The sequence below is a fragment of the Chrysemys picta genome, chromosome 1 (genome assembly GCF_011386835.1).
Source record: "Chrysemys picta bellii isolate R12L10 chromosome 1, ASM1138683v2, whole genome shotgun sequence".
Taxonomy (NCBI): Eukaryota; Metazoa; Chordata; order Testudines; family Emydidae; genus Chrysemys; species Chrysemys picta.
The window spans coordinates 109,245,964-109,262,445 of record NC_088791.1 but is presented as its reverse complement, the minus strand read 5'-3'; the positions used below and the strand labels follow the sequence as shown (position 1 = coordinate 109,262,445).

General features: G+C 47.3%; 1 protein-coding gene across 7 annotated transcripts in view; it reads right to left on the bottom strand.

Moving 5' to 3' along the window:
* Positions 1 to 15,603, bottom strand: part of TMTC1 (transmembrane O-mannosyltransferase targeting cadherins 1) — a 209,701-nt gene extending 194,098 nt beyond the window's left edge. For 3 of the 7 annotated variants that reach the window (XM_042849886.2, XM_042849889.2, XM_042849892.2), the window contains exon 1: positions 15,098 to 15,603. In XM_042849886.2, the coding sequence (XP_042705820.2) occupies positions 15,098 to 15,447 (350 nt within the window). In that variant the 5' untranslated portion in view covers positions 15,448 to 15,603. The remainder of the gene's footprint in view (positions 1 to 15,097) is intronic. The other 4 variants (XM_005308732.5, XM_008164207.4, XM_042849904.2 and 1 more) reach the window with 2 other exon arrangements.
* Positions 15,604 to 16,482: the final 879 nt, after the last annotated feature.

Genomic DNA, 16,482 nt, shown 5'->3' with positions numbered 1-16,482 from the left:
GCATGCAGCGTGCACATACCTAACTGGAATTGATATGAGCAACCCATCTCAAAGAAGAACTGGTATCTTCACTTGTGACCAATTAAAGCCAGGATTCAGCAACCTTTCCTGTTTCACATTAAATCATGTGTGTCATATCACTGAGGTCAAACAGGAATACTCGTGTTTAACTTTAAGCCTGAGTTTATGTGTTTTGCTGAATCAGGGTCTACACCAGGAATCCAGATGCAATAGGAACCACTCTACCATCAGAATTTGTTTTTGAAGAATGTTCAGCGACAGGACACATTAGTTGCTATCCCTTCAAGTTCTCTCCTGATGAGACAACAGCACTACTCATTATTTGTGGCTGCCACAAAAGGAAATAGTGACAGATTGCTAAGAATTTCTTTTCACAAGATATTCATGAACTTGTCTCCTCACTGTACTTACTGCCAACTTATTTAATAGTTTTTAACAGGATTTGTTTTACATACAGTTGAAAATAGAATTAATCATATTAGTCCGTTTGATTATGTCTTCTAGATCAGTGTTTCAACAACTGGTTCATGGACTGGTGCCTGTCCCTGAGATCTCCCTGACACAGTTTAGGAAGGCAGCAAGCCAGTCCCTGGTATCAAAAAGGTTTAGAAACACTGACCTAGATGCCACATACAAACAAGAAAGAGTTGGAATTAAAATGTTAAAGGAAATTTTTAAAAAGATGACAAAAGAAATCACACCCAATAAAATCAGTTCAAATATTTTGCATGTAGACTAAACCATAGGGCAGAAGGATAGCTCAGTGGTTTGAGCACTGGCCTGCTAAACAGAGGGTTGTGAGTTCAATCCTTGAGGGGGCCATTTTGGGATCTGGGGCAAAAATTGGGGATTGGTCCTGCTTTGAGCAGGGGGGTGGACTAGATGACCTCCTGAGGTCCCTTCCAACCCTGATATTCTATGAAACCACACATTAAGGAGCAACAATCCCTATATTTGCTTTTACTAAGGCTCAAATTGCAGTTCCCCATGGTTTACATGGCTTGAGAGCAATGCCCTTGACTTGTTATTACTATGTAAACACCTGGGTTTTTCTAAATCAGCTGAGAATTGGCAAGTTTGTGAAGCCCAGACGACATATGTTTTTTATAAATACTTCCTACAGCTTACAACTGATAGAACTTTATCTACCCTAGGCTGCATTTTGACCAGTCAATCTAACTTTAATAGGGAAGGAGTCTTACTTGTGTATTCCATTTTTGTTCCCACAGGAACACTTTGGAGGTAGTCCCTGAGCTAAAGGAGTTTGGGAAAAATACAACTTTGGCATAACCTAACCCTGGACTTTGAAGTAATGCTTTATTCAGCTATATTTTGACAGGACTTCAATTCATGTGAATGATCAAGAACTCTTTTTTCCCTCCCCTGTGAGATACGTCCACCCTGAGCTTCATCTGTGATACAAGCTGCCCTCCCACCCCCATTTCCACCATCACAAAATGAGAAAAAAGTAATACGTTCAAACCAAATTTCAGTCTAAAATATACAGTAGCATCATGCTCCGCAGGGCTAAATGGTACTTGCAATGCACAGAGCAGAGTGAGGGGCAGTCCTGCCCTGGCCCAAGGGAGCATTCTATTGTAGAGTGGCAGTCTTCTTGAAATCCCCAAGCCTACTTTGTGTGCTTTCATGGCAGGTCCGGCTCTAGGTTTTTTGCCGCCCCAAGCAAAAAAAATTTTGGCTGCCCCCCCCGTCCCAGCCCTGGGCTCCTTGCCGCACCCCCCTGCTGACCCAGCCCTGGGCTCTCCCCACCCATCCTGCTGCCCCAACTCTGGGCTCCCTCATTCCCCCCCACCATTGCCCCCCACACACACTTCCTGCTGCCCCAGCCCTGGGCTCTCTTTTCCTCTCCCCGACCTGCACCCTCCTTCTGCCGCAGCCTGGGTCACTGGTAACTCGCTCCCACGGCAGGTCATTCAGCATGAATTTTAGATGTGCACAGAACACAGAGAGGATTGGTTCCCATATGGTTACAGAACTGCAGTAAAGTGGAACAATTTTCAGCTTGTGTGATTGGAGGATATCTGGATGCATATTATAAGACTGTCCTACATAAATAAGGAAAAGTTGAGGTGCCTTTATTATTCTTTTCTTCCGCTCTTTCTTGCTAGGGGGAATTTGCCAATGCAATATCACTGTCTTCCTTTTAAACAAACAAACAAACAAACCAAACAAAAAGGCAATGGCTGTTGAAAATAGCAATTCCAGTCCTAATAACCACTGGGAAGCATTTCTTGCTCAATTTTATCCTACTTTTTCTACAGCAAGTTACAGTGGATCAGTATATTTGATTTGGGAGAAATGAAGTAACAGCTGCCCAAACTGAGCTTGAGCACTCCTGAATTTTGATGTGTTCAAATCTGGAAGGCAGGTGCTGGGGGGAAGGGGGGAAAGGGGGCTGTGGCTCCACAGGGGAGCACGGCAGCATGTATGCAGCAGTGTGTCTGGCACTGCACGCAGCCAGACATGCTGGTCTGAGCGGCACGGTAAGGGGATTGGATGGGGCGGAGGTTTGGGGGGGCAGTCGGGCAGGGAGAAGGGGAGGTTAGATGGGTCAGGGGTTGGGGGGGGGCAGTCAGGGGACAGGCAGTGGTTGGATAGGCATGGGAGTCCCAGGGATTTGTCAGGGGACAGGTAGGGGGTGGGATCCTGGGGGGCAGTTAGGGGCAGGGGTCCCGGGAGGGGGTGATCAGGGGACAGGGTGCAGGGGGGGTTGGATGGGTTGGGGTTTCTGTGGGGGGCAGTTGGAGGAGGTGGATGGTGGCAGAGTGGGGCTACCCTCCCTGTGGACTGTCCTATTTTTGAATGTTAAAATATGGTATCCCTACCCTTCAGAGTACAGCTCTCCATTCATAGCAGGCTGCAGCATGAGGTCTCACCTACCTCACTCCCTCTCCCTCTTTCCTGTTGATAGTGGCCAAGGGAATGCTGGGAAATGTAGTTCTTTCCCTGCTCCAGGGCTGGCTCCATAGGCAGGGAGCTAACCAAGGAACTACAGCTCCCAGGGCCCCCTGTTGGTTCTCAGCTCCCATGCTGGATTCCTGCCGCCCCTGCAAATGGGCTGCCCCAAGCACGTGCTTGCTTTGCTGGTGCCTAGAGCCGCCCCTGCTTCATGGGGAGGTATTTGTCCCCCACCACCATCTGTCATTCCCACTCGATGAGACAGTGCTAGTGGTGGGAACCAAGTGCCCCCAAGGGAATAGGTAATGTAGTCCTTGCACTGAGGGAAGTGCAAAGACAGTACACCAGAACCTGACCATTAGGCAGAGTACACATTGGGGAGGGAATACTCCTTGTATTCATTCCATTGAATGCCCAGCGAAGGACGAAGCATCACTGGCCTACAATAGGAGAGATTTACCTGATGTTGTCTCCTTAGAGTAGCTACTATGTATGAAATAGCAGTAACCTAATAGTCTGGCTATTCCTTTTTAAAAAAAACAAAAACAATACATTACTAGGATAAGCCTTCCATTAAACTGTAAAATCTGAGTAGGAGTATGCATGTGTGTGTGTGCACGTATTATATATAATTTGCCGTCTTTGGTGGTCTCTGAACATTAAATGTGAAAATGTGCAGGTGTTGCTTCATTTCTGCTAAGGCTATTATCTGTCATAACAAATTAGGCCAAATGGTGAAGGAAACATTCTTTTGTCCTGAAACAATTTCACTAGAAATCTTTTGAAATGTTGATAGTGGTTGTGATGGTTATACACAGTATGTGTGCACAAATATAGCACTTCAGTCAGCCAAAAATCCATCCCTGGCCTTCCAAGCCATACAAGCTTCACAAGGCTACGCAGTAGGGTCACCTGCTGTCCAAGGGAAAGGGCAGCCTCCTATGTAAAGACAAAAAACTCCATAGCAGAGTGCTGCAGAGTAGGAATGGGGAAGTTGACAAAAGTGCCTCCCCTCCCAACCCACCATCCCCTAGCCTGGGTCCAGTCCTCTCTTCACTTTTGGCATTGGGCATTATTATACTATTAAGTATCCACTGTGCATAGCTCAATAAGTGGGAGAGAAAAGGGGTGGGAAGGTTAAAATAAGAGACAGATCCTTGTAGTCCTTTGAAATTAACTTCTAGTTGAAATGAAGGGCTCTCCAACCCCAGCTTAATGGAAGAAGCATCTGGAAACCCCCAATCAACAGTAGCATATAGGTGTGCGAGGTTTTCTCTCTGACTTATCCAATTGTAGACTGGCCTTCAACTGAGAAACCTCTGATTTCATTCACACTTTCATAGTTTTTTTAAGCTAGGAAAGACCATTAGGGTCTAAGAGTCTGACCATCCTGCACATCACAAGCCAGAGAACCTGACTCAGTAGAATTCCTACATCAAGACCATAACATCTATGGTTGAGCTAAAGCATATCTTTTAGAAAGATATATCTCCAACACTGTCTTCTCCTAGGCTGAGCTCTGAAAGGGAACTCCAATAAGGAAACTGTGTCTTCGGGCCAACCAGACCCTCTCAATTTTTCCTCCTTACCAGCCAAGGAAGGTGTCCCCTAATGGCATTCCAATGATATAGACTGGATGAAGAGGGTACACAAAAAGAGTACCACCACCATGGTATCATCCCTCCCACCCTGCAGAAGACCCTGTGTAGGATCTCTGCTACCTGACCCTGTGGCTCTGGAGTAGACCAGCTCATCTGGAAAGCTCTGACTAATCCTTCTCCCCTCTTAAAGAAATACATAGAAGAACCCACTGGAAGTTACTGGCAACATAGGGCTTGATCCTTCACCACTGAAGTCAATGGTGCTTTGCCAGTCTACTAAATAGAAGCAGAATCACAGCTAAAGACTGCAGTAGTTTACACTGCTACCCATTCTGCAATTCGGAAATACACCTGGGTACCCCTCATGGAAGAGGAGGTTCAAGGGTGACTGTTAGGTGGGGGATTTATGCCATCCAGGTACTGGTGAACAGCAATTCAAGAACAAAGGGCCTCCAGGAGATTTTTGGGGTGGTGGGGGGGGGGGGGGGGGAGGGAGAAATCCACAAGCATGAGGAGGTGTAACTGCTAGAATCTTCTATGGGGGAAATGGCCTCCCACCCCATCCCTAATGAGAGAACCCACTGGAAAATTCATGAGCAGGGACTCTCTGGTGTGGGTACTCCCCCACCAAGGAGAACTGAGCTCCAAGATAATTCCATGCTGAAGCAGAGACTCTGACCTCAACTCATCCCTTTGTGTCTAAGTATTGCAGCATATGTAGTTCATAGCGTCACACACTGCTCAGAAACCATTGCCAAACCCATGCACAGGAGGACAAGGAAAAGCAGCATTTGATTTTGAAATTCCTTGATTTGTTAGTGTAATAAAATCTGTTCAAGAACATCATTAGAGCGGGTGTATCCCTTTGATTTGGGGACAGTTTCCAAAGGATCCCTTATCATGTAAGTGAGCCTGGTAAGTTACAGATCACCATGTTACTGTGTGGTGTGGATGGACCTTTGTCCTTATGGCCCTGTCCAGCGGAATCGGAAAGAGCACACTCTTGCCCTCAGGGAAAGATATTCTTTCCCATGCAGTATGATGAAAGCGCATGAATCCTACTGTTCAGCTCCTTACTTCATGGGGAAAAACAGAAAAATCTGCATAACCCTCTACTTGCTCATAACTTTTGTCCCCAGTGTTCAGCCTAGATCTCTACGAAACATTGCAAAGTTAAATAGAATTCAGCAGATTAGCACTTTTTTTTTTTGACACAGATCTAATAGAGACTTGAGTGACTTAAAAATGGATTTGTTTGAGAAAGCTAGTTATGTCATATATAAGCACCAATGCTATTTGGCACTTATATAGTGCTTTTCATACATTTAGACACACACAAATACCCACTCCGCCTTTTCTTTTTTTAAAACTCTCATGATTTAAAGATATTGTAAACCATAATTGGAGAGTTTGTGTTTTTATGGACCTTGTTATTTTCCCTGGACAGCTTGTGTTTAGTTTAATCTGTTTTATTATTTTCAACAGACTGACAAAAATACAACACTGTATGAAGTGGCAATGCATAGCATAATGATGATAATTTGTTACAGCAAATAATTCTTAATGAAAATTCTCAGTTATAGGATCCCAAAGCTCATTACAAATCTTGGAGAGATGGAGATTTAGATGCAGGCTTTTATATGTTTGTACAAATTAATGTAATAGGGGATGCCAACTGAGCAATTAAGCTTTTTCTGGTTCTCCATTTTCTTTACATCTTCACATAAATCATGAAGTTATATCTGAAAATGGTATGCCAGTGCATGATTTCACTATACTATAAAGTGGAACCTGCTTACAATGAACTCTAAGAATGCATCTACCATATGCTAAAAAAAAGTGCACCTGTATTCCAACAGTGGTCCAACTGCACCAGTGCTAACAACTGTTAAAGTGTTAAATAGACAGGGTTAAAATATTGTCCTCCAGCATGCCATGAAAACCCATAGTAACCAAAAAGTGCCCAAGCCCTACTAGCATTTACACCAGAGGTGAGCAAACTACGGCCCGCGGGCCACATCTGACCCGTGGGACCATCCTGCCCAGCCCCTGAGCTCCTGGCCCAGGAGGCTCACCCCCGGCCCCTCCCCTGCTGTCCCTCCTCCCCCGCAGCCTCAGCTCGTCCTGCCGCCGGCACAATGCTCTGAGCGGCGGGACTGAGCTCCTGGGGCAACACAGCTGCACAGCCCGGCCTGACCCGGTGCTCTGTGTTGCATGGCGGCCGCGGCGTGGCCCGCCTCCAGCCGGGTGGCGCGGCTGTAGCGCCAGCAGCCACTGGTGCTCCAGGAAGCACAGTAAGGGGTCAGGGGGGTTGGATAGAGGGCATGGCAGTTCAGGGTGGTGGTCAGGGAGCGGGGCAGGCGGGGGGGGGGAAGAATAGGGGGCTAGAGGGGGCAGGGGTCCCAGCGGGGCAGTCAGGAAGGAGGGGGAGTTGGATGGGGCAGCAGAGGGCAGTCAGGGTCAAGGGTTCCAGGGGCAGTCAGGGGACAGGGAGAAGAGGTGGTTGAATGGGGCAGGGGTCTCGGGGGGGGGGGCCGTCAGGAATGAGAGGAGGGGTTGGATGCAGCGGCTGGGGTCCGGGGGCAGTCAGGAGACAGGGAGTAGGGGTGTGTGGATGGGGCAGGGGTCCTAGAGGGGCTGTCAGGGAACGGGGGGGTTGGATGGGGCAGGAGTCCCGGGGGGGCGGGGGCACATAGGAGGTGGGGGCCAAGCCACGACCCCCTCCCCTAACCGACCCTCCACACAATTTACGAAACCCGATGCGGCCCTCAGGCCAAAAAGTTTGCCCGCCCCTGATTTACACTGTGGCTAGCACTGATGCAGTTGCACTATTGTTGGAAGACAGGTATCATTTTTCAAGTGTAGAACACTCTGTCTTAGTAATTCTTTAGTGCTACTCTACTTTGAGTGTAGTGGAGTGTAAGCCCCAAAGGGCTTCTTCACCACCACATTTTCAGTCTTTTATAACTGGAGGCAGCCACACTAATCCTCTTGGAATGTAACAGCTACCATGTACCAGACAGGTACTGAAGTTTGTACTCCAACAAAAACAACACTTTCCCCTTCACCTCTACTCTGTTTTAGGGAAGAAGAACAGAAGTTTCTACTAAGCTATGGAGGTATGGTTCATCAAGAGTGACAAACATGAATGTGCAATGTTTATAGGTCTTCACAGGCAAAAACAGCAGAAAATTTGGACTGTTTTTGATATTCACCAAACTAATGCAACCAACATTCACATGGTTTCAAGTTTTGACTCCACATAATGGCCTAGCAATTAAAAAAATTGATCCACTGTGGCAATGTACAAATTGACAATACAGTGGAACACTTTATAGAGGTGTTGAACAATGAAGAAGAGGGCACCACACCTCAGAGGCTACCTCTAAAATTATTCTCAAATAAGGTCAAAATCACAACAAATGGCAGTGGACAGTCAAGTACAGCAAAGCTGTTAACCAAAAGGCTCTCTATCTTTCAGGACATATCACTGCACTGGTAGAGAGACTTCCAAAAGTAGATGCTTTCCAGCCCCACCAGGCTACTTGTCTCCTCACTTGAAAGAGGACCAGAATCAAAACATATTCAAAGGACTTAGTCATCAGCAACAGCAGACAGCACTAGTGAAGATTACACTAGTTATTCTGCATGATCAAGGATAGATTTCAAACCAGAGGGATGTTAGAATTTTTAATTGAATTTGGAATAACTTATTACATAATCTTTCAGCTCTGACTTCCAGTCTCAGCCTGGTGGTGAGAGTGTAACAAGTGAGAGCCAGACAAACTAAAAGGGGGAAAAGAAGCCCTGGCATAACAGTCCAAAACACAGGAGGCCGAATGCAAAGAAATGCCATTAGACAATCACAGTACCATTCATTTTAATGTACTCAAAAAGCATTGACAGGGGTCCTCCAGCTGGGAGAAAAGGTTGGTCCAAAGCTCAGTTTTTTAAGGAAAGGAAGGAAGAGGGAAATAATCGGTGAAATTGGTATGAAAGGAATGGAATGACAGGGAGGTCAGAGAAAACACCTGAAAAATAAAGCTAACCAGAAAACGCACCAATGAAGACAGCACCAAATATCTGCTACTAAATATTAAACATTCCACTCTGGTTCATTTTCCTCTCAGAACACAAGAACTAGGGGTCACCAACTAAGTTCCCTGTAAGCTGTGCGGCCATGCAGCAGCCTATTTAGCGCTGCGCAGGCACTCAGCGAACCTGCCTGGCTGGGACCTGCCACGGCCGGGGGAGGGGCACCTATCCCGCAGCTCCCACCCCAGAGCTGCCGCAGTGGGAGAGGCGCCTCTCCCCCCCAGCACAGGTGCTGCTGCAGGAAGAGAGAGCTGGAGCCCCGGAGTACCCTTCTCTCCCCACCGTAGCCCTGGAGTACCCTGTGCACCCCAAACACCTCATCCCCAGCCCCACCCCAGATCCCACACCCTCAGCCAGGGCCCTCACCCTCCCCCCCCCCACACACACACCCCAACCCTCTGCCCCAGCCCTGAGCCCCTCAACTCCAGTCCCACCCCAACCCTCTGCCCCAGCCCAGAGCCCCTTCCCACACTCTGAACCCCTCAGCCCCACCCCCACCATATGAATTTTGTTATGCACACCAATATGAAAGTGATGTGTCACACATCACCTCCATATTGGTGCACATAAAATTCATTCTGCACGTGTGGGAAAAATTAGAGGAAACACTGGTCACCAAATGAAATTAATAGGCAGCAGGTTTAAAACAAACAAAAGGAAGTATTTCTTCACACAACGCACAGTCAACCCGTGGAACTCTTTGCCAGTCAGTCAATGTTGTGAAGGCCAAGACTATAAAAAAAGAACTAGATAAGTTCATGGAGGATAGGTCTGTCAGTGGCTCTTAGCCAGGATGGGCAGGGATGGTGTCCCTAGCCTCTGTTTGCCAGAAGCTGGGAATGGACAACAGGGGATGGACCACTTGATGATTACTTGTTCTGTTCATTCCCTCTGGGGCTCCTGGCATTGGCCACTGTTGGAAGACAGGATACTGGGCTAGATGGACCTTCGGTCTGACTCAGTATGGCCGTTGGTGAACAACAGTTTAAAATGTGCATCAATTTCAGGTCATGTATAATAAGTTTCAGTACAGAGACTGATTTTTATAGTCAAATTTAAAACAACCGAAATAGGATGTGTAAAGAGAACACGGACATAATCCTAAGTGTAGTAGCGCTGCTATGAAATGGTTGTACAGCAAGTCATAATATCTGAGAGCCTGAGTATTTAGCCTTATAAATTACAGCTCACTGTGTTACTGTGTGGTGTCAAACCGTAACACAATAATACATTGTTACAAAAGTAAAACAAATCAAACCAAATCTGGGGACTCCATTTTTATTTTATTTTATTTTTAACTCCCTAACCTTAAAGTCCACCCCACTGCCATGGTCCCCACCCATCCACCTGGAAATCAGAAGGGTTTACCTGTAGATAACTGGACAGTCTGGGGGGCTGGTAATGCATTACTTAACATCTTACCTCTTGGCTGTTGTTTAAATGTAACCCAGAGGTTCACAGTCACTAAAGGTCTGATCCAAAGGAAATTGTAGTCAATGGGAGTCTTTTCATTGACTTCAGTGGGCCTTGGATCATGCCCTCCTAGCTGCTGCTGACAGCAATACAGTGCTCTTTGTGAAAAGAGAGGATGTTCTCAGTCTCACTCCCAAGTGTCCATGTCTCAAAAGCCAACACTATTAGCCTTTTTGTTGGTGCACCTCAGCAGAAAGACCAGTGAATGAATGAGCCAAGATTTAACTGCTCTTCCACCTAAGGAAGTGATCACACTAAGTCAGGATAAAGGCATGTTGGTGTGAAGGAAGCATGCACTACTGCCTTCTTCTACACCAGTTCTGTGGGAAGAGAACTTCAATCTCCTCATCCATGGACCCAGAAAGTCCTGTGACTTCCTTGTCCATCTCCTCCTGGCATTAGCCAAGATGGCCAGAAGGAGGAAGCAGAACAGGGGGTTGTCTGCAGTTGCAGGGCCTTCTTCTGTTTCCTTCACACATCTGAGAAGAGTTCCACTAACTCCTGCTAAGAGAAATGGGTGTTTTGAAGTTTCTGTGCTGGGTGTCCCCCCCTCTAGATCCTTTTTTTTTTTTTTTTGGACCCTGTGAACTGCACTTCCAATCCCTTCCCCCCCCCCCCATCTTTTGTCCCAAATAATCTGTTGTCTTCTGTGTCCCTCTCCATCTTGTGAGAGGGTGAGCCTTTCATTAGTTTGATGGGATCTCAAATGGGCTTTAGGGGCATGCCTTTCATTTTCCTTACAGGCTGTGTTCACCAAACCAAAGTTAAAACAGGATGACATCTGTTTAATGTCCTTTGAAACTTGTTTTTTGTTATTTCTTGAATTTAGAAGAGACTTCTTTCCAAGCCTGTTAGTGCTCGTACTTAAAGAGCAGTTCTACTCGGACGACTATATCAAAGTGCTACTTAATTACTCCACAGATTTGCTGTCTCAGTCATATCCCATCTGAGTGACAAAAGCAAGTTCTACTGTTTTTTGGTTACTAGCTTTGCAGAACAAACAGTTAAGAGAGAGTGAGCTGAGGATTTTATTTTGTCTTTTGCATCAACAATATTGTTTACTAAGTTCCAAATCAGCAACATTGTGCAAATCCATGAGAAGCGAGGGTGTGTAGCCTAAGTGCCACTGAGGACATAACTGGTCTACAGAACCTCTGTTACCAGTGACAATGCACAAGATATATTTAAGCTGGGTGCTTTCTAAGAGACCAGGAGGAATCAAAGGACTGGCTGTTAGGAAATTATACACATCCACACACACTTATTTGAACACATTTTACTTGTTTGTTTGTAAGGCAAGAAAGACAGGGCCAGAATGAACTGTAGAAGATCAAATAAAAAAAAAGTTTAAAAAAACACTAAAGTTAAGAACTTACATTCAGGAGGGGGGCAGGGGGACGCACCTTGGTTGTTGTTTTTTTCTTGGGGGGTGGGGGGAGAGGTTGGCTTGCTGATATCCAGACACACACAAAATGCACCCAGAGTGTGATTATTTTATTTTTAGCTCAAGGTTCTAGTAACATAGGCCATTCAACTCTCCTCTTACTGTTCATATTGAGAGCATACACATAATAAATTATATCCATGATATGTATTTATTAATCTGTAACTAAAGATTTTTATTTTAAATTTTTATTTTAGTCTTTCTGCTATAATATGAATTAAGTCAAATAACTTTTTGAAGTTTTTAACTGCTTGGTTTTAACACTTGAGTCCAATGTATTAAGGACTGTCCTTTTAAAATTCTTCTAATGGATGGGTGGGGGGAAGGTTGTTTTTCAAGCAAAATCATTTTCAGAACATGATAGTCGCTGTCATAGACTTTGTTTCAGTGTCAATTCAAAGTCTACAGGGCATCCCGAATTGTTCCTCTTGATTTCATAGTTACAATAATGGCATGGCCATTAAAGAATGAATAAGAGATAGAATAAAATGAGAGTTGCAGATATAATCCCAAAAGATTTCTTTTGAATCTTGCTATAGTATGATCCAAAATCCATAGGGTCTCTGAATTATGTGCATAGAACAAATTCCATGGTTGGAATTATAACTTTATTCCAGAGGAGGATAATGAATGGTGCCTCACACAGGATCTTGCTACTGTTAAAACCCCTTGATCTTCACTTAGACAACACAGTGTGGCTGAATGGGTAGCTCAGCCATTACATTCCATCTTCAATCTAATCTGCAAATACACACAATGCACCATTTTCTTAAGCATCCTAAGTGGATGCTCTCATCTCTGGACAGTATTAGGATGCTATTTTTATTTCAATTTTGCTAAAAAGTCCATTTCTATTAAGCTTTTTATTGCCAATAGGGTAAATCCATCCCTTCCTCCAGAGGAAAAGTGTGCCTCTACACAGTGGAGCCAGTGATGTTCTGCTGAGCAAGGGGGAGACTGGATGTTTATGCAGGGAACATGCATCCCGCACATGGAGTGGAGTGCCACTTGGAGAGAGCCCTTATGCACAATTCTCAGGAAGTGGGGCCAGAGAACCCACTTCTGCTCAGATCCCATCATCCTCCGCCTCCCCTACTGCTGGCAATGGTGAGGAGAAAAAAAAACCCACAAAGGTCCCACAGAGACTTCTTTGAGCTGAATTAGTCTTCACTCTGCAGCCAGGTATTAAAGTAGTAAAATGATTCCTTCCCTATCCAACACCCAGCCCAGGTACTTATGAAATTAAAACTGTACAGTAAACACTTTGAAATGAATATACTTCAGGATCAAATCCTGCAAACAAAACTAGTCCAACTAACTGTCAAAAGAACTACTTGCATAGGTAAATCAAGCATGATTTCATCCTAAATATGTTTTAAATTAAACAGTATAGGCAAATGCCAGTTCAGACAAAGACAAAAAATGCATACTGAAACATTTATTTTCAGGTACTCTGTTAAGTTCAAAAGCACTTCACTAATTATCTCCTACAATTTAGGCCCTATGCTGCTATCAGATCCATGCATGCTGATCCTGGCACCAATGAAGTCAATGGGGCTCCATGTAGAAGTGGTTTTGTCTATGCAAAGCTAGTGCACCTCTTTAAGGCAGGGTTCTTGTCTTCAGACCTGCCTGTAAAATACCAAGAACACTTCTTATTTTTATTTGTAAAAAGCTGGAAATTTTGTTTTCATTAATTTATATTAAGGTACCATTTTCAACTACTTTATGCAGATTTTTTATAAATGATTATTAGCTGATTTAATTAATGGTTATTTGTTAGAGTCCAACAGGTCAATAAATTGATTATAAGCATGTATAGAATACCTTCCACTGATGTGCTTATAGCCATCTATAGCACATACTGCTTGTCTGTAACATGCTTATAAATCTATTATTTATAAACATAACCTTAAAGTGTAACCATAAGTCTTCTCATAGCAATACTGAGTTCATGACCCCCAATTTTAAAATGTGTTTTATTACAATATATCAAATATTTTATATTATCAAGAGTTTTATCAAAACAGTAAAAAAAAAGGAATAAGATAACCAGGACATTGGTTAATTACAAGCACTGATACTAACTCCATCTGCTGCCCTTTTTTTAAAAGTGGGGCAGCTTTCCCTTCCAGATTAGTGGGGCATAACTGTCAATTACTTTGCTGCTGCCCAACTTATCTTTTGTTTTGTAACAGAAAATGTTCCCTGCCTATTCTGCATGTGATATAAGGGCCATCTAATGCAGAATAGCTGAGTCTGAATTCAGTGACTGACATGAGAGTTGCAGCTGTCAGACAGTAAGAAATGTAGTATTTAAGGCAGACCCTTTAAGTAGGGTTCTTTTAAAGAGTGTTGCTAATATATTCCTCTCAGAAGAGTAACTGAAAGTGATCAGTAGACAAATGTTACATTCCTTTCCTTACTGCAGAAAAGGAGATTTCAAAAAGGCACTGGAGTTTGTTTGATTTCTTGAAAGGGGGGGGGGGTGGAACAGGAATTAGAACATTTAAATGACCATTTCAGAGACAAAGCACTTTCTAAGCTGTTTTTATTCTATTCTTCTTGTATGGACACAAAGCCAACAAACAAGGAATAACGGTGGGGGTATGCAGATGCTGCGGAACCAGCCAGCCACATAGCTGGTGCACCTGCCAAGACACCCTGAAGTTCTTGCAAAAGCGGTTTCCCCACAGCTGCCTGTCTGTCGGAGAGAACGAGTCCCCTCAGCACAAAGATTCTGATGCCAACCCAGCGTTGTCCCCTCGGCGCTCCCTAGGCGGATTGGAGACACGACAGCCCCGGGCACAAGGGCTGCACAAGCCTCGCCCCGGTGCTCAGGGGAAGGCAGCCCGCTAGGCTTCGACTCGAGCTCGCCTCCTCTCTGCGCACCCCACCGGGGTCTGGACTGCTCACGCGTTCCCTTCAGAAACGCTGACTCACGCAGCTCGCCTCCCAGCCCCAAACATGCCCGGGCCAGGGCGGGCAGCTCTAGTGCCCCAGAACCCCGCCTCGCCCTCTGCCCCCCGGGGCACGGCGAGCTTCGACCGCCTCGGGCCAGCGCCGCCGGGAGCACTGCAGCCAGCAGGGGCACGCACAGTCCGCGGCTCGCTCATTGGGGACAAGCCCCGCGCAGCACCGAAAAGCCCTTTGCTTCCTCCTCCACCCAGTGCGGCCCCACAGGCGCCCCCGCGCTGCCCCAGCCGCCAAGTAACCCTCCTTCCCCCTACATAGCCCCGCAGGGAAACCCGCCAGCTGGGCGCAGCCACCAGCCCTCCCTCCCCTCGGGGCGCCCTGGCGGCTGCACCCCGCGAGTCACCGCGGCAGTGCGTAGGAAGGGGGCGTTCACAGGTGCAGCTGCCGGGGGATGCGCGGTTAACCCGCCTGCTCCCATCCCGCTGACGCCCCAGCCGCGCTCCGTGTCCCGCCCGCAGGGTTAACCCCGGGTGCTCTGCGCGCCCCGGGAGCCAGCAGGAGGCGCCAGGCTGCAGCCGGGCACGGGCGCGCCGGGAGGTTGCGCTGGGCGCCCGGCCGGGGCACTTACTTGAAGGTGAGGACGCAGAGGGGGCGGTAGGACTTGTGGCTGGTGTTCTCGGCCATGCCCTTGCCCCAGAAGTCGTTGGCGAAGACGCCCGCCCAGGGGGCCGCCGCCCGCACGTCCGGGTTGTTCACGATCGCCCACACGTCGTCGTGCACGAACTCGCCCCGCAGAGAGTTGCCGTAGCACAGGGCGCACAGCCCGGCCAGCAGCAGCGCCGCGGCCGCCGCCACGCAGCTGCCGGAGCCGGGCCGGGCTGGAGCAGCAGCCCAGGCTGCGGGGAAAGGAGAAGGCGACGGGGACGGCGGCAGCAGCGCTCGGTCCCGGCTCCTGCCGCTGGCGGAGGCTGTCACCATCCTGCCGGGCTGGCTCCTCGCGGGCGCGGGGCACCCTCCTCCTGCCGGGCGCGGGCAGGCAGCGGCGCTAGCATGGTGCCGCCGGGGCAGGCAGGAGCCCGAGCCGCTGCTGGCTGCTCGCGATCTGCCGCTGCTCCGCCTGCCCAGCTGCAAATAAACAGCCGCCGCCTCCCCCCGCCGTCCCTCCTCCCCCCGTCCCAGCACGCATGCTCCTTGCTGCGCTCCCCCCAGCCCTGCACCTGAGTTCTCCGGGGAGCGGCTGCCAGGGAGGGGGCAGAGGCCCGGGGCTCATCTGCCCGCTGCACCCCTCTCTGGGGCGGGGGGGGGGGGGGGGGGGAACAGCGTCAACCTGCCAAGGAAAAGCAGCAGCTTCAGCCCGCCTGCCCTGAGTGGGGAGGAAGACAACGTTTGAGCTTCGCAAACAGTGCTCTGTACAGCACCTTCCTATCCTTACCCCCATTTTATTGATGGGGAAACTGAGACATGGCCTGGGCCAGGGACCATGGTCACACAGCAAGTCAACAGAGCTGGGACTAGAACCTGTCTCAGATACATCCTAGCCCCATCCGCTAACCTTTAGAAATGCTGCCCACATCTTGATCTTTTTATCACTTTATCCGTCTCTATAATGACCTTCTCCCGTGTCCCTCCCGGGGCAGAGGCACAGCACGGTCTGGATATCAGCTTCCTCAGCTGGCATGTTCACATCTCCCTTAACCCAAACAAGCTGCAAGATACATGAGAGGGTGGAGGTATCAAAAGGCAAGGCATCCTTCAGTTATCTAACCTTTTCAGCACCTGGCACAAGAACAGAGCCCAAGAGATTGAAACCTGTAAAGTAACATGTCAAATGTGAGATCCCACCATTCTCCCTCCCTATTGGCTATCATAAAATATTAGGTTTTCTGTATAATTACACAAGCTAGTTCAACAACCCAGTAACAGGGACAAGGGGATACTGCCAATGAGTTTGTGTTTCAACATCCATCACTTTAAAAGGCCCACTTACATTGGGCCATACTTGAATTCACACTT